Source organism: Ranitomeya variabilis, chromosome 2, assembly GCF_051348905.1.
Source record: "Ranitomeya variabilis isolate aRanVar5 chromosome 2, aRanVar5.hap1, whole genome shotgun sequence".
In the NCBI taxonomy this organism is placed as follows: Eukaryota; Metazoa; Chordata; class Amphibia; order Anura; family Dendrobatidae; genus Ranitomeya; species Ranitomeya variabilis.
The window spans coordinates 425,040,118-425,058,241 of record NC_135233.1 but is presented as its reverse complement, the minus strand read 5'-3'; the positions used below and the strand labels follow the sequence as shown (position 1 = coordinate 425,058,241).

The 18,124-nt window shown below is 48.7% G+C and overlaps 1 protein-coding gene across 44 annotated transcripts in view; it reads right to left on the bottom strand.

The window, feature by feature from the left end:
* Positions 1-18,124, bottom strand: part of CELF1 (CUGBP Elav-like family member 1) — a 36,124-nt gene that overhangs the window by 1,993 nt on the left and 16,007 nt on the right. For 2 of the 44 annotated variants that reach the window (XM_077286726.1, XM_077286728.1), the window contains exons 3-14: positions 14,784-14,971; positions 14,624-14,706; positions 12,752-12,800; positions 11,923-12,057; positions 11,758-11,837; positions 11,173-11,334; positions 10,595-10,670; positions 10,245-10,370; positions 6,684-6,791; positions 6,327-6,512; positions 3,634-3,777; positions 2,841-3,007 (exon numbers count right to left, since the gene is read on the bottom strand). In XM_077286726.1, coding sequence (XP_077142841.1) covers positions 2,880-3,007; positions 3,634-3,777; positions 6,327-6,512; positions 6,684-6,791; positions 10,245-10,370; positions 10,595-10,670; positions 11,173-11,334; positions 11,758-11,837; positions 11,923-12,057; positions 12,752-12,800; positions 14,624-14,706; positions 14,784-14,961 — 1,455 coding nt within the window. In that variant the 5' untranslated portion in view covers positions 14,962-14,971 and the 3' untranslated portion in view covers positions 2,841-2,879. Of the gene's footprint in view, positions 1-1,840; positions 3,008-3,633; positions 3,778-6,314; positions 6,561-6,683; positions 6,792-10,244; positions 10,371-10,567; positions 10,671-11,172; positions 11,335-11,757; positions 11,838-11,922; positions 12,058-12,751; positions 12,801-14,623; positions 14,707-14,783; positions 14,972-15,341; positions 15,488-18,124 lie in introns of those variants that run through there. The other 42 variants (XM_077286731.1, XM_077286732.1, XM_077286710.1 and 39 more) reach the window with 39 other exon arrangements.

Sequence of the window (18,124 nt, the reverse complement as noted above, 5' to 3'; positions counted from 1 at the left end):
GCTCTGGTTATCAGCCTCTTTCTACATAAAAGAAGTCAGTGGATGAGCTTTGGTTATCAGCCTCCCCATACATAAAAGAAGTCAGCACCTGAGCTCTGGTTATCAGCCTCTTTCTACATAAAAGAAGTCAGTGGATGAGCTTTGGTTATCAGCCTCCCCATACATAAAAGAAGTCAGCACCTGAGCTCTGGTTATCAGCCTCCTCCTACATAAAAAGTCAGTGCCTGAGCTCTGGTTATCAGCCTCGTCCTACATAAAGGAAGTCAGTGCCTGAGCTGTGGTTATCAGCCTCCCCCTACATAAAAGAAGTCAACGCCTGAGCTCTGGTTATCAGCCTCGTCCTACATAAAAAGTCAGTGCCTGAGCTCTGGTTATCAGCCTCATCCTACATAAAGGAAGTCAGTGCCTGAGCTGTGGTTATCAGCCTCCCCCTACATAAAAGAAGTCAACGCCCAAGCTCTGGTTATCAGCCTCCTCCTACATAAAAAGTCAGTGCCTGAGCTCTGTTATCTGCTTCTCCCTATATTGTAGCATGCAGTGCCTGAGCTCTGGTTATCAGCCTCCCCTACATAAAGGTATCCGACACCAGAGCTCTGATTGTCAGAGTCCTCTTTCATTAAAGCAGTCAGTTCCTGAGCTCTGATTATCCGCCTCCTACATTAAATTTATGGCCGCCTGTCCCTACTGGAAGAAGGATGGGCACATGCAGTGCAAGCTTTGGTGTGGATTTTTATTTAATGATTATGTGTGATGTAAACCTCAGAAAGTTCATGATCTGCCTAATCTTCCTTTGCACCCTAACAGAATTATTTTGATTGTCTAAAACTAACTTTGCCATTCACTTCTGGAGGTTTAAATGTTCTGCGATGACTGAGGTTGCAGTCTATAACTTGGTGACAATAGCAGACTTGCACATAGAAGTGCAAACCAATGTCGACTTGGGGTGTGTTCACATTTCCGACGTGAAATCCTAAGGACACCCGCAGCCCATCAATGCGATTACAGAGATATCTGCAGCATTTGCAGAGAAATCTGCAGCATAACCCATGTGGCCCTAAATTTACGTGTTCTGCTGCAGACCTGCACGAGCGTGCACTACCCCCCGAAGCAGCGGTTTGCATTACTGGTGTGATGCATGCACAGCGCCTTTAAGTAGATTTTCCCATTAATACAGCTGTATCCGACATTATGACTTCTATACTTCCACCAAGGCTTTGCTAACAGCATAATGATATTGCATTTTAAGACTGCCATGGATAGCATTCACCCCCCAGCTGCTTCTCATTCACTTTTTCTGGTTGTCGGTCAGTCGTGTAGTAAGGGGCCTTGAGAACCAGAGCCGAGACGCCGCCTTGGTTAACTTGTAAACTTTTTGGAGTAAAAATTAGTCTTAAAAAAAAAAAAAATACTGACAAGATCAGGAAGAGACCTGTTTTTCACATTGATACCCCAGCGGACCGAGGCCTCGGCCGGGCGCCCTGTATATGTCCCCTCTCCGCACATCGTTTTACCTAAAACACGATGTAGAATAATCTGTATATATATATAAAAAAAAAAAACAAAACAAAAAAACACACAAAATAAAGTCGCCATCTTCCGAATTCTACAAAATCTCTTCCCAGTGAAATAATTTAGGCAATAAATATTGCTCACTCATCCGAGCTGTATAAAACCTCTATAAAAATAGAAATGACATTCTTACAGGCTTAGTTTTCCTTCAATAATTGTCTTAGTCAGTTCTGATTTTACACTTGTATAAAAGTTGTTTTTTTGTTTTTATCAGGAGCCTGGAAGCCTCTTTATGATTCACATTATTCCAAATCAAAAACACTTTTTTTTTATCTCTGAGTATACATTATTCAAGTTTTAGCAGTTCATCTTCGTCATGTAAATCATGATCCGTGTATGTCGGTATGTACCCGGGTACATACACACACGGGCATATGAAGTACTCGTCTATTCTACCACACAACACCGGATGCCAGCCCACGAGCGGAAGAGAGGAGCAGCCCGCTGCTGCGCCGTCGTCGTCTCCGTGCCCTGCCTGCCATTGATGACGACAAAGCTTACCAGTAAACATATCACCTGGTAAAAAATAAAAAGTTATCGTATTGCATTGTGGTAAAGATTGCTGATAAAGCTCTGCACTGCAAACATTACCCGGACGCGCAAGATTGCTCCGGCTCCATGTGCAGCAAGTGTATGACCCGCACCAGGCCTTAATGCCCGCAATGCAGACCCGTGTGCTTCAGGGTCATTCAATGGGCAGAATCCATCAGCCCTAAAATGACCGGGTTGCATGCAGTGCCTCTTTAAAATGGATTACATGAAGGTAGGAAAAATGACTGCAGGAGCATAAAAGAAAAAAAAAAAAAAAAAGGTTTGTTGTACCGTAGAAAAATGTGCAAGATTTGACAGCCTGCACCTTCATTGATGGCAGACGGAGCAGTGAGCAGACGGGTGGCTTTCCACGGCCGCTCGCTTTCTCCTTTTCCAGGGGTTCTGGTGTTGGGACATCCACACACATTTGTACAAAACACAGCAAAGTCCAAATAATATTAATCATAAAAATCACCGATATGGCACCTAAACTCCAAAAGAAAACACTTGGAACAAGTAGTACAAGCCGTTTCTCCATACGAAGCAAAAAAATAAAAATAAAATAATAATTTTCACAACAAAAAGTTGTACCCAGAGTCTTTTATGAGGGAAAGAGGCTTCTGGCTGTAAGCACATGTAGATGCTTTGGGGCTGCTGAAGAGACAGCACAGTCTGCGTTGTCACTAAGTGCTCTCCTCCAGGCACAGGTCCTGGGCTTGGCCGCTCCATCCCACACTTACCAGAACATCCTTCTCGCTCACTTCCCAGGGCAGTACAGTTCAGTAGGGTTTGCTGTCGTTCTTGGAGCGCTTAAGTTGAACTTTCAGACGTTTCATTCCAATCTGAAAGCCGTTCATGGACTGGATCGCAGCCTGAGCCGAAACTGGATTGTCGTAGCTTACGAAACCTGCTCGAGACAAGCACAGAGGTTGGGGGGGACGGAAAAGTGTGGAAGGGAAAACAGGGGGGCAACATGAGAAACAAAACATAGAAAAAGTACAAAATACATTGCTGGGTCTCCCTTAACCCCCCTCCCTCCTCACTCCCCTTTTCCCCCATTCCCCCCCTTTTTTTTCCTCTTTCTTTCCTTTCTCCTATTTCTACAATTGCTTTTCTTACAGGTTCTGTATTTTGTATATAAGGTCTATGTCCTGAGGTGATTCTCAAGATGAGAACCATGTACCCTTTATGTGCCAGAGTTCTTGTTCAACTACACTTGTGCTGTGTTCTCAGACGTAATGTATAGCTCTGGACATTGTAATGATTCTTTTTACTGTTTTTCCTGTTTAAAATTTCAATAAATATATTTACTGAAAAAAAAAAAAAGTACAAAAAAAGAATGGAAGGGAAAAAACAAACAAACAGAAAAAGCCAACTTGTGCTGAAAACAAGTGTAGATGTGTTACATCGCTGGTTTCCAACCTGCGTCCCTCCAGGTGTTGCCCGGCTGTTAGGGCTTTGCTGGGAGTTGTAGTTCGAAGAGGCACAGGATGGGGACCAGGCGTGCAGACAAAGTGGACAGGAAACACTCACCAAAACATTTGCTGAGGTTCGTCTGTTTATCAATGAAAACTTTGGCAGACACAATATTTCCGAATGGCATGAACATCTGCAGGATGTCCTGGTCCCCGAACTCCTGGGGCAAGTGGTATATGAAGAGGTTTGCGCCCTCTGGGCCTAGGAGACAAAGAGCCACTGGTTAGACGAGACCACCCACTGTGGACGGGATCCATACATCATCATGTGCACCCCATTACTGATACCACAAATCACCAATACATAGGGGGGCTTCACTAATGAGAAGGAGCAAGAAGCCAACATTCCTGGGTGCTGCTGAAAATGTCCGACGTGGCGAGCAAGATCCACCAAAAGTATTACTGTTTACACCACCGACATTTCTGCCGACTACGCTGGCTAAATTTAGGACAGCATTAAAGGGTTGTTCAGGATTTTATGCATTGCTGTCTCATGCTTAGGGTAGGCCATCAATATCTAATCAATGGGGGTCTGACACCAAGTGCCCCAGGTTATCAGCTCTCACTGTGGCTGTAAGCAGCATGTGGGGCAAAAAAAACCAGATCACATTCACTTCAATAGGAGCTGAGCTGCAGTACAGAGAATGGCCACTACACGGTGTATGGAGCTGTGAGGAGCTGAGCTGCAGTACAGAGAATGGCCACTACACGGTGCATGGAGCTAAGCTGCAGTACAGACAATGACCACTACACGGTGTATGGAGCTGAGCTGCAGTACAGAGAATGGCCACTACACGGTGTATGGAGCTGAGCTGCAGTACAGAGAATGGCCACTACACGGTGTATGGAGCTGTGAGGAGCTGAGCTGCAGTACAGAGAATGGCCACTACACGGTGTATGGAGCCAAGCTGCAGTACAGACAATGGCCACTACACGGTGTATGGAGCTGAGGTGCAGTACAGAGAATGGCCACTACACGGTGTATGGAGCTGAGCTGTAGTACAGACAATGGCCACTACACGGTGTATGGAGCTGTAAGGAGCTGAGCTGCAGTACAGAGAATGGCCACTACACGGTGTATGGAGCTGAGCTGTAGTACAGACAATGGCCACTACACGGTGTATGGAGCTGTAAGGAGCTGAGCTGCAGTACAGAGAATGGCCACTACACGGTGTATGGAGCTGAGGTGCAGTACAGAGAATGGCCACTACACGGTGTATGGAGCTGACGTGCAGTACAGAGAATGGCCACTACACGGTGTATGGAGCTGAGCTGCAGTACAGACAATGGCCACTACACGATGTATGGAGCTGTAAGGAGCTGAGCTGCAGTACAGAGAATGGCCACTACACGGTGTATGGAGCTGAGGTGCAGTACATAGAATGGCCACTACACGGTGTATGGAGCTGAGGTGCAGTACAGAGAATGGCCACTACACGGTGTATGGAGCTGAGCTGCAGTACAGACAATGGCCACTACATGGTGTATGGAGCTGTGAGGAGCTGAGCTGCAGTACAGAGAATGGCCACTACACGGTGTATGGAGCTGAGGTGCATTACAGAGAATGGCCACTACACGGTGTATGGTGCTGAGGTGCAGTACAGAGAATGGCTACTACACGGTGTATAGAGCTGAGCTGCAGTACAGACAATGGCCACTACACGGTGTATGGAGCTGTGAGGAGCTGTGCTGCAGTACAGAGAATGGCCACTACATGGTGTATGGAGCTGTACAGTTCCAGCTCTCTCCATTTACTTCCAGCCATGGCTCATCGGACCTTCACAATCTTACATTGAGGACACATTCTAAGGTTGGTCCGTCATTTCTCTTTAATACATATGTGACCAGAAAAAGCTCCCCCACCATCTCCATCTATAAACCTCCCACGTACATAGACCACGGCTTAACTCCAACGTGCCCAATGAGCCTTAAAGGGAACCTGTCACCTGAATTTGGCGGGACCGGTTTTCGGTCATATGGGCAGAGTTTTCGGGTGTTTGATTCACCCTTTCCTTACCCGTTGGCTGCATGCTGGCCGCAATATTGGATTGAAGTTCATTCTCTGTCCTCCGTAGTACGTGCCTGCGCAAGGCAATCTTGCCCAACTGCGGACAAAGCCGAAAAGCATTAGTGTGCATGCGCCGGCGCACTATGCCCCGGAAGTATTTTGCTGTGTTCCGGGACATAGTGCGCCGGCGCATGCGCACTAATGCTTTTCGGCTTTGCCCGCAGTTGGGCAAAGCATACTGCGCGTGCGCAAGGCAAGATTGCCTTGCGCAGGCGTGTACTACGGAGGACAGAGAATGAACTTCAATCCAATATTGTGGCCAGCATGCAGCCAGCGGGTAAGGAAAGGGTGAATCAAACACCCGAAAACTCCGCCCATATGACCGAAAACCGGTCCCGCCAAATTCAGGTGACAGGTTCCCTTTAAAAAGTTCCTGTCCATATGACAGACGCAAATCTGAGCCGGTCTACAGACCCCGTGATCTGAGCTGGCAGCGTCATATGTATACGAGACAGTTCGTTCAGACCATCAGACCAGTGTTCAGGCCCAGACTCACAGCCGTCATCTGGAGGAGAAAGCATATCAATCATGACTGTTCTGTTTCTGCAGGAGCCGCCCCTCCGGCGCGCCAGTCGCCCCTCCGGCACGCCAGTCGCCCCTCCGGCACGCCAGTCGCCCCTCCGGCACGCCAGTCGCCCCTCCGGCACGCTACCACTGCTGATAAGCCCTACCTGATAACATACCTTCCTTCTGACTGCCTGCAGCGCCCAGGCCCGGCTGTGATAACAGGCTCTGGTTGTAGAGGGAGGGCAATGCCGCGGCTGCGTATTGCTGGATGCCAGAGTAAGCCTGGCTCAGTGCCTCCATTGTGCTGCCAGTGCCATTTGAGAGACCACTGCTGCCTAGACCGCCATTTAAAGCCGCCATACCTATCGGAAAGAAAGTGTCCAAATTGAGCTCCGGAATCTGTCTCGTATCTAAAAGCAAAATTAGGAACAATTTACAGCGGATTTCACCTTTGCAAGACAGCTCATGTCTGCACATGGCCTAACGCTTCATGATGGCGTGCCATTATAAAGCTACGGCCTTCAGCAACTTACCTGCTAGAGAACCAACGTTGAGACCTGAGGCACCGGCCAAGGTCTGCAGAGCTCCGAGAGACGCCATGGGGTTCACTGATGAACTGTTATTGGAACTGGGGGACGAACCTGACAGAAGTGTAAGACAGAGAAAAAGGTCTGACTCTTGTGTAACAGACAGAAAATCTGGATGATTTACATTCGCTGAGCACATAATGGCCAAAACGGGGAAAACCCACAGAACTAAGAGTGAATGTATTCTGACCTGTGCAACATAAGTCTTAGGAAACGGGGAGGGGGGACGTGTACCCTCATTACAGCAGAGCAGAAGTGCACATGCCCGACCACTTCTCGTTTTATCCTCTATAGAGGCGAAAACGCCGAGCAGTCCGATAGAGGATGAGTGGAGCAGTGGCCGTGTGGGTGCCCGGATCCCATTGGATCAAGTTATCCCCTTCTCTGTGAATCGGTAGTAACTCGTTTTCACCAAACACCCCCTTTAAGCGTCAGTTATACGAGTCCATCAAACATCTACTCATACCTCAGCGTCCCGGACCCCTGCGAGTGAGACAAGGAGTTGTCGCTTACATTAATGACTGACCACCACAACTTAGGTTATATTGTACGATGGGCCTTCATATTACGGCCCCTGGAACCTGATGTTCAGCAGTTCCAGATTATGGAGTTTTAGAGAGAGATCGGCATTTACCAGACCCCCTTTTGTCGCCTCAGTAGTACAGTCATCTCCCCCCATCATACAATTTGATAAACTTAGGCCAGCGCCCCCTATCTGTTGGAGTCCCACAAGGTTCAGTCCTTGGGCCCCTGCTCTTCTCCATTTACACCTTTGGCCTGGAACAGCTCATAGAATCTCATGGCTTTCAGTATCATCTCTATGCTGATGACACACAGATCTACATCTCTGGACCAGATATCACCACCCTACTAACCAGAATCCCTCAATGTCTATCTGCTATTTCATCCTTCTTCTCTGCTAGATTTCTGAAACTTAACATGGACAAAACAGAATTCATCATCTTTCCCCCATCTCACGCGACCCCCCCCCCCCAACGAACCTATCCATTACAGTAAATGGCTGCCCACTCTCCCCAGTCCCACAAGCTCGCTGTCTCGGGGTAATCCTTGACACTGATCTCTCCTTCAAACCGCATATCCAAGCCCTTTCCACTTCCTGCCGACTTCAACTGACAGATATTTCACGAATCCGTACATTCCTCAACCAAGAATCTGCAAAAGCCCTAGTCCATGCCCTCATCATCTCTCGCCTTGACTACTGCAACCTCCTGCTCTGTGGCCTCCCCTCTAACACTCTTGCACCCCACCAATCTATTCTAAACTCTGCTGCCCGACTAATCCACCTGTCCCCCCGCTATTTCCCGGCCTCTCCCCTCTGTCAATCCCTTCACTGGCTCCCCATTGCCCAGAGACTCCAGTACAAAACCCGAACCATGACGTACAAAGCCATCCACAACCTGTCTCCTCCATACATCTGTGACCTCGTCTCCCGGTACTTACCTACACGCAACCTCCGATCCTCACAAGATCTCCTTCTCTAATCCCCTCTTCCCACAATCGTATACAAGATTTCTCTCGCGTATCACCTCTACTCTGGAACCCTCTACCACAACACATCAGACTCTCGCCTACCATCGAAACCTTCAAAAAGAGCCTGAAGACCCAACTCTTCCGACAAGCCTACAACCTGCAGTAACCACCGATTGACCAAACCGCTGCATGACCAGCTCTATCCTCACCTACTGTACCCTCACCCATCCCTTGTAGATTGTGAGCCTTCGCGGGCAGGGTCCTCTCTCCTCCTGTACCAGTTATGACTTGTATTGTTTAAGATTATTGTACTTGTTTTTATTATATATACCCCCTCCTCACATGTAAAGTGCCATGGAATAAATGGCGCTATAACAATAAATAATAATAATTGTTACAGGCGACTGCAGCTTGTTATGGCGGTCGCACCCAACGTCTCTTTATATGTTTGAGTGGAGGAACTACAACTCCCACCATGCCTAGAAAGCCACAAGCACAGTGCGTAGTTTCACAGCTAAGTGGAGGGCTGCAAGCTGGAGACCACTGATCTAAACCATGCGAACAAGGACATCTGTACATGGTATACAGGTCTATACCACATCTGGAGACCCCGGCAGGCCAGGGTATTAAGTGCGGCTCATCCTTAATCCCCCCCCGTGTACCACTGACGGGAACAAATTAGGTGGCAACAATGATTACAAGAGATGCAAATACATTATGGTCATTTGGGACAGCAACATTAACTAAAAACTGGCTCAGGTGTAAAGGTCACATCTAGGAATTGCAATTTTTACAGCTATTTACAACATTAAAAAAAACAATGCTTTGGTCATTTAAAAGGGTTGTCCGAGAAATATAAAATGCTGCATGCAGGCGACAGTGCTAAACAAAGAAGAAATACTCACCGTGTCCTCCAGTGCTGGGTCCTGGCCAGGGGACTGTTTAGATTGGATGCAGCGGTCACTGCTCATATACCAGGATATTAAGAATACAAAGAAGAAAAGCATTACTGCAGCGATTCGCACACCTTAAATAATGAACAACAATGAGCATAAAATACGAGCTGATTTTATTGACAGATCAAAAGGAAACACTCAACAAACAATAAAAACATAATTAAAAACATATAAGCACCATCAATAACACACAGGAAAAATGGACCATAACTCAGTGTAATAAAGTGACCCAAAAAATTTTTGGGTCACTTTATTACACTGAGTTATGGTCCATTTTTCCTGTGTGTTATTGATGGTGCTTATATGTTTTTAATTATGTTTTTATTGTTTGTTGCGTGTTTCCTTTTGATCTGTCAATAAAATCAGCTCGTATTTTATGCTCATTGTTGTTCATTATTTAAGGTGTGCGAATTGCTGCAGTAATGCTTTTCTTCTTTGTATTCTTAGTATAGTTCTTATTACTGTTACCGCACCCGCACGTATATTTATATATAATATAGGGCAGTGCGCCCAAACCCCTAGTCTTGCTATACATATACCAGGATGTGACGCCTGCAGCCAGTCACTGGCCTCAGCGGTATATGGTCCGAGACCCCGAAGGTCCAGCGAGGTATATAGGCTGCGACTTCTGCAGTCAATATAAACTGGGGTGCAGCGTGGGAATGGATGGTAAGTATTTAGCTTTAGTGTTACAGCAGCATGTTACAAATCTCAGATCACCCCCCTCTAAGGATGCATTAATCTGGATATGCCATCAGTGAATGATCCAATCTCTGGGACCCCCAGATGGCTGGAATGGAGCAGATCCAGTGCCGACATGCCTTTCACTATTGATCTGTGCACATCGGCTCCCGGACCGAGCACTTAAGGTTGCAGGACTGGCTGGAGCCCCCCGTGTAGCACCCCCCAGTCTTTCCAATTACAGAGTATCTACGCTTTAGGTATAATTTCCTTTTAGTCATTTAAGTCTTTCTGGCGCAGGTTTGTCCCTGGAATAGAAAGGTCAGAAACTTGTCCTGAATTGGACACAGACAGTTCGCAGAAAACATGTGCAGCTCACCAGAACTGGTCAAGACGCTGAGGGGACTGCTGGATGCAGCGAGTGCCGAGCCTGCACTTGGGGTCTGTGTAACGCTGGCAGCTGCTGCTAAAGCTGCCAAGTTCTGTATCTGCATGGTACTGAGTCCTGCAACACAGGCATGAGAACGCCACACGTGCATCAGCCAAAATGCGCAAATCTAAATTTTCATTTTTTTAAATTTTTTATTTTTTTAAGAAAAGGAGACGGCACATGTTAATTGTGACTGATAAAACGCAGACGACTTTTTTTTTTTTTAATAAACGCAAGTATAAAAATAAAAAAATAAATAAAAAAGCACACACCTGATGTCCTCCCCATGGAGTACTCACCTCCCATGGGATGGAGGCCACTTAGGGAGTTGAGGTTGCTGGAGGAGGCTGTCTGCTGGAGGAGCTGCAAATAAAGCTAGACATTACACCAAAACAAAACAAGAAGGAGAATGAGGGCTCGGTCCGGTCCAGTGAGAAGACGCATCACACCACAGATATCCACAGGGTGCACAACGGGAGACAGAGTGAGCGGGACGGGATGGGTGAGTTACAGCAAACACCGTCACAAAAGGATTATGTATTTTCACTGCAAACGGGTTAGTCGACGCCAAGCCACAGCACTGCCAAGGACCGGCGATTCTCACAGAAGACTGAGCTGGCCACAGAACTGTGGAAATCAGACATTTGCTCCTTGTGCGTAGTTCACATGGACATTGTCTTCATCTGGATGATCAATGGCTGCAGGAATTTGATTTTTTACTAAAAACCAGTGCAGGTCAGTGGGAATATATTCAGTATAGAAGCCGCCTGTGAGATGCGTTCTAGATGCTCAGCTCAAATCCAGGCAAAAGAATCAGCGCAACCCTCACTTCACAAGGAAGACGTGGTTTTCTCCACCATAACCTGCCGACACTTACTGCTAAGTATTGTGGGGCCAGACTGTTCAGTCCGGCCAGGTTCCCCCACACAGAGGCCGCGTTAATTTGCTGCATCTGTTGTTGGAGCTGTTGTGCCATTCGTTTCTGTTCTTTGTCTTTCTGGGTGTCTGCAAACTTCACAACAATTGGAGATGAGCAACCCTGCAAAAAAAGAGACAAAGAAAACCCGGAGGTGAAAAACTGAAGCGCCGACATCGCACGGACACCAGGCCCGGACAATCACAAGTCAGGTCTAGTAGTGAGTATACATGCAAGCGGGAACATGAGAGGAGCATGGCCTTAGGCTAAAACAATATTGCAGCAAATACCACCACTTCCCTAGGAGCCACACAAGTCCGAATAGCCACAGTAACTATGCACCCACCTCGCCGGGCAGGGGCGACACACAGGCAGTCTATTGCCAGCTGGTGCACGGTGAGTAAGAGCACCGGAAGCAAAATGTGGTCATCACGATTCACTTTTTCATAGCTAAGGTGATCGGGATTTGGCCAGCCTCATTAAATCATTGTTTCCACAAAAAGGGGCGGTTACCTGAACCTTTAAGAGAACATCGCCAGGACTCACCTCCATGGTTTGTGCTTGGTGCATGGCTCTGATTGAATTCTGTGCCATAGATCTGGTTGTAAATGTGATGAACGCACAACCTGAAGGTTAGTAAGAAAAAAAAATATATAAAACACATAAGTTACAAAATGTGCAGGTCATGTCCAGCCCATCGCTCGCACTTACCTCTGCTTAACCCATCCGGTCCCCGCAGGATTCTGCACTCCTCGATCTGCCCAAACTGAGAGAACATGACCCGGATGTCGTTTTCGTTACACTTCTTGGACACCATGCCGATAAACAACTTTCTGTCTTCAACAGCTTTAAAGAAAATAAGGCAAAATGTGACATTAGATCCTAGAAGACGCCACTGAGCTGAATAAACCGACAAGGGGCGAGGAATAACCGGTACTCGGCAGTCACACGTCAGTCCTCCAGATAAACAGGACAAAGCTGCCGAACACTCAGGGATCAGTATTCTGCCATCAGCAGCACAATTAACACCTGCTGTAGAGTTCATTTAAGGCCTTGTTCACACCGGTCCGGGAGTCAGCGTTTACCATTACTTTCACCAATGACCGGAGGGCAGATTCCCCAGTTTATCCCACCAATGGACAGCACACAGATGGCATCGGAGTGGAGTCCGATTCTTAGCAGACCCATTAACTTGCCATAGTGAGTTTGGTCTAAGACTTGGGTAAAAATTGGACATATCTGTGATTGTGCGCAGACTAAATACACAGACACGTGGGCAGCGCATGCGCTAGAAAAGGTACAAGATCTGTGACTGCGAACGAGAGAAGCCGACATCAGAATGAGCCCTGAGAGACGGGAGAATTCACATCTAAAGTGACTCTTACCACAAAGGTTTGTTACTTCCAACTAACGCCGCACCGAAAGGGGCAAAAAAACTGCGGCGGACCGCGAGTCGTGACCTTGTAACAGTTCACACAGGAAGGAAAGGCCCCGGAAGCGTGAAAAATGTGTGCACGGCTCTCAGAAGTAGGCAACGTACCATTATTCTTCTCACTGTCGGCTGGTTTCATCTGTATCGGATGATGCATCTGCAGACAATCAACACGACGTTACAGCGTGTACAACCCTGATAACGGCCCTACTACCCCCACCTCCTAATTTACCTACCCCCACCTCCTAATTTACCTAACCCCCACCTCCTAATTTACCTAACCCCCCACCTTCTAATTAAGGCTGGGTTCACATTGCGTTCCTGGCGTCCGTTAGACGGACTACGTTACACTGCGGCATAACGCGGTGTAACGTTGTCCGTTAACGCCGCCATTGAATGCAATGTCTGACGCATCGCTAGCGCACGCCCACAATGGGCGTGCGCTAGCCATGTGCCGTCATTGAGTGACGGACCCTGAGACGCGGGCTGCAGCGTTTCCGGGTCCGTCACTGCTAGCACAGATAGAGCTAGCAGATGCTCTATTTGCGCTAGCGCGATGTAACGTCGGCACTTGCGTTAACAGCAGCCCGTTAGCGTATGTGCTGAACGGGCTGCTGCTAACGCAGTGTGAACCCAGCCTTACCTACCCCTCACCTCCTAATTTACCTACCCCCACAACCCCCAGTTTGCCATCCCCCACCACACAATTTGCCATCCCCTGCAAACAATCAAGACAACGTTACAGCGTGTACAACCCTAGTAATACTACCCCCTCCTAATTTACCTACCCCCACCTCCTAATCTACCTACCCCCACCTCCTATTCTACCTACCCCCACCTCCTAATCTACCTACCCCCCACCTCCTAATCTACTTACCCCCACCTCCTAATCTACCTACCCCCCCACCTCCTAATCTACCTACCCCCCACCTCCTAATCTACCTACCCCCCACCTCCTAATCTACCTACCCCCCACCTCCTAATCTACCTACCCCCCCACCTCCTAATCTACCTACCCCCCACCTCCTAATCTACCTACCCCCACCTCCTATTCTACCTACCCCCACCTCCTAATCTACTTACCCCCACCTCCTAATCTACCTACCCCCCACCTCCTAATCTACCTACCCCCCACCTCCTAATCTACCTACCCCCCACCTCCTAATCTACCTACCCCCCCACCTCCTAATCTACCTACCCCCCACCTCCTAATCTACCTACCCCCACCTCCTAATCTACCTACCCCCCACCTCCTAATCTACCTACCCCCCACCTCCTAATCTACCTACCCCCCCACCTCCTAATCTACCTACCCCCCACCTCCTAATCTACCTACCCCCACCTCCTAATCTACCTACCCCCCACCTCCTAATCTACCTACCCCCCTCCTCCTAATCTACCTACCCCCACAACCCCCAGTTTGCCATTCCCCACCACACAATTTGCCATCCCCTGCAAACAATCAAGACAACGTTACAGCTTGTACAACCCTGGTAATACTACCCCCTCCTAGTTAACATCCCCCACCTCCTAATTTACCTACCCCCAATCTCTTAATTTACCTACCCCCCCACCTCCTAATCTACCTACCCCCAGTTTGCCATCCCCCACCCATGCAAACAAGACAACTTTACAGCATGTACAACCCTGGTAACGGCACTACTACCCCCCCTAGTTTACATACCCCACCTCCTAATTTACGCATCCCCCACCTCCAGTTTGCCCTCCCCCCCCCCCCAGTTTGCCATCCCCCACCACAGTTTGCCATCCCCCACTCCTAGTTTGCCATCCCCCACCCCACAATTTGCCATCCCCCTCTCCTAGTTTGCCATCCCCCACCCCACAATTTGCCATCCCCCACCCCACAATTTACCATCCCCCCTCCCAGTTTGCCATCCCCCCTCCCAGTTTGCCATCCCCCCTCTCCTAGTTTGCCATCCCCCACCCCACAATTTGCCATCCCCCCTCCTGTTTGCTCACCCCGGGAAGAATCTTCATATTGTGCAAAGCGTTCTGTGCTTCTAATGCAGCCTTACGTGTATAGTAAGTGATAAAACAACATCCTGAAAAAAAGAGGACAAGATGTGACAACTGCTACAATGGCCCCCAAGGTCGAGCCCGGACTGGCAGAAAGCGTCACCTTTACTCTGCGGAGGGTTCTGGCTCCGGTCCCGCAGGATGTTGATTTCATACACGGCACCGTACTGCTCGAACAGCTCCCTCAACTCCTTCTCCGACCAGCTGCGGGGAACCTGTCCCACAAACATCTTAATGGAATCTGGATCCGGATGGTCTGGATGGTCCATGGTGCCGTTCATCTTCTTGGATCTGAAACGAGCAATGATAATGTCAGCCAGCACTTCACCAGCGGAAGATACACACAGAAGTTATAAGTACACTAAAGAGTTAACGAAAGCTCCAAAATCAGGAGTTAATCCAGTGTTATGTACAGGACGGATACACGACAGACGGGAACGTGAAAATCAGCACCATCCAAAAAAAGATTAAAAAAAAAAAAAATATGGTCAACTCCAGAAGATTAGACTTCTGCAGTGACCGGTCACAGCCATGAGCTCAGACAGGTGGAGGTGAGACGCAGCACAGATACATCGTGACAAGGAGCAGATCTCACCATAAACGCACAAGAAAAAAAAAGAATCAGCGATAGCTCTGAAGTCTACGGCACAAAAACACTTACACAGGGCTGGAATTCAGAGAGCAATGATCCACCATCATCTCGGGCAGGAAATCAAGTTTATAGGAAGCCATGGTCTAATTAGCCCCCCTGGAATAGACACAAGCAGACAGAGCTCGGAGAACAGATGAAGACACTACAGAGCGCGGCACGGGAGGAACATGGCACAGTGCGAGGAGAGACCACGAGGAGAGACCCCGGCCCAGGCACACAGAATGGACGGGGAGAGGCACGGGGATGCAATACAAAAAAAAAAAAAGTTTGTGTGTGATTTACCATGTGAAGGGAGGCTCAGCTCGGGGCACAATGAAAGTGCTGATGCACGGAGCTTGTTTTGTGTGTTTTTCCCTGGCGAAGCATTACTGAGCGCAGCATCAGATAAACAGCGTGTCAGATCAATGGAGATAGGGCGAGTGACGGAGCGGAATAAAGAGCACCGCACAGTCCAGACCAGAGGGGTCCTGAAGCTCCAGCGGTCACATACCCAGGGGTCAGTGCTCAGGGGCCTTGCATCAGTTCGGCAGCCATACTTGTGTAGTCCACAGTGCACCAAATCTATAAAGCACCGCCATCCAGTAACATGTTGTGCAGCGACATGTACCTGCCCCCAGCAGAGCGGAACATATAAAGTGCCGCCATCCAGTAACATGTTGTGCAGCGACATGTACCTGCCCCCAGCAGAGCGGAACATATAAAGTGCCGCCATCCAGTAACATGTTGTGCAGCGACATGTACCTGCCTCCAGCAGAGAGGAACATATAAAGTGCCGCCATCCAGTAACATGTTGTGCAGCGACATGAACCTGCCCCAGCAGAGCGGAACACATAAAGTGCCGCCATCCAGTAACATGTTGTGCAGTGACATGGACCTGCCTCCAGGAGAGGGGGAACATATAAAGTGCCGCCATTCAGTAACACTTTGTGTAGTGACATGTAAATGCCTCCAGCAGAGCGGAACATATAAAGTGCCGCCATCCAGTAACATGTTGAGCAGTGACATGTACCTGCCTCCAGCAGAGCACATAAAGTGCCGCCATCCAGTAACATGTTGTGCAGCGACATGTACCTGCCTCCAGCAGAGCAGAACATATGAAGTGCCGCCACCCAGTAACATGTTGAGCAGTGACATGTACCTGCCTCCAGCAGAGCACATACAGTGCCGCCATCCAGTAACATGTTGTGCAGCGACATGTACCTGCCTCCAGTAGAGCAGAACATATAAAGTGCCGCCATCCAGTAACATGTTGTGTAATGACATGCACCTGTCTCCAGCAGAGCAGAACATATAAAGTGCCGCCATCCAGTAACATGTTGTGCAGACATGTATCTGCCTCCAGGAGAGGGGAACATATAAAGTGCCACCATTCAGTAACACTTTGTGTAGTGACATGTAAATGCCTCCAGCAGAGCGGAACATATAAAGTGCCGCCATCCAGTAACATGTTGTGCAGCGACATGTACCTGCCCCCAGCAGAGCGGAACATATAAAGTGCCGCCATCCAGTAACATGTTGTGCAGCGACATGTACCTGCCTCCAGCAGAGCAGAACATATGAAGTGCCGCCACCCAGTAACATGTTGAGCAGTGACATGTACCTGCCTCCAGCAGAGCACATACAGTGCCGCCATCCAGTAACATGTTGTGCATCGACATGTACCTGCCTCCAGCAGAGCGGAACATATAAAGTGCCGCCATCCAGTAACATGTTGTGCAGCGACATGTACCTGCCTCCAGCAGAGCGGAACATATAAAGTGCCGCCATCCAGTAACATGTTGTGCAGCGACATGTACCTGCCTCCAGCAGAGCAGAACATATAAAGTGCCGCCATCCAGTAACATGTTGTGCAGCGACATGTACCTGCATCCAGCAGAGCGGAACATATTAAGTGCCGCCATCCAGTAACATGTGTAGTGACATGTACCTGCCTCCAGCAGAGCAGAACATATAAAGTGCCGCCATCCAGTAACATGTTGTGCAGCGACATGTACCTGCCTCCAGCAGAGCAGAACATATAAGTGCCGCCATCCAGTAACATGTTGTGCAGCGACATGTACCTGCATCCAGCAGAGCGGAACATATAAAGTGCCGCCATCCAGTAACATGTTGTGCAGCGACATGTACCTGCATCCAGCAGAGCGGAACATATAAAGTGCCGCCATCCAGTAACATGTTGTGTAGTGACATGTACCTGCCTCCAGCAGAGCACATAAAGTGCCGCCATCCAGTAACATGTTGTGCAGCGACATGTACCTGCCTCCAGCAGAGCGGAACATATAAAGTGCCGCCATCCAGTAACATGTTGTGCAGCAACATGTACCTGCCCCAAGCACACGCACTCCAAATATCGCCAAGATGAGGAGGCGCTCCGTTTAGGGCGACACTGTGTTCAAAGCAGATCCGTCGGCAGAGCGGGACATTGCCATTCCTGTGGCCACATTAGAATCCATAAGATGGCGCTCAGCGAGTAAATGATGCTCTCCATCCATCTCCATCCATCTCCACGGGTTCAGATCAGCGCAGTAGTGCTGGGCTCCCTGGGTGACAACTATGCACCCTCGAGACTAAGGACAGAGCCTGGCACGTCACCAGCACAGGAATCATTACAACCAGCAACATCCGCAGGAGAAATCTGGAAAAGCAGAGTCCAAGTGCTGGCGGCTGACAGCCTGACACAGAGGCACCAGCGCACGGCGTGGAGCGTTATCACCCTCTTATGACCCTGCCGTGCTCACAAACTATTTAAAGTGGAAGTCTGGATGTGACTAGTTGTCACCTAAGAACAGGAC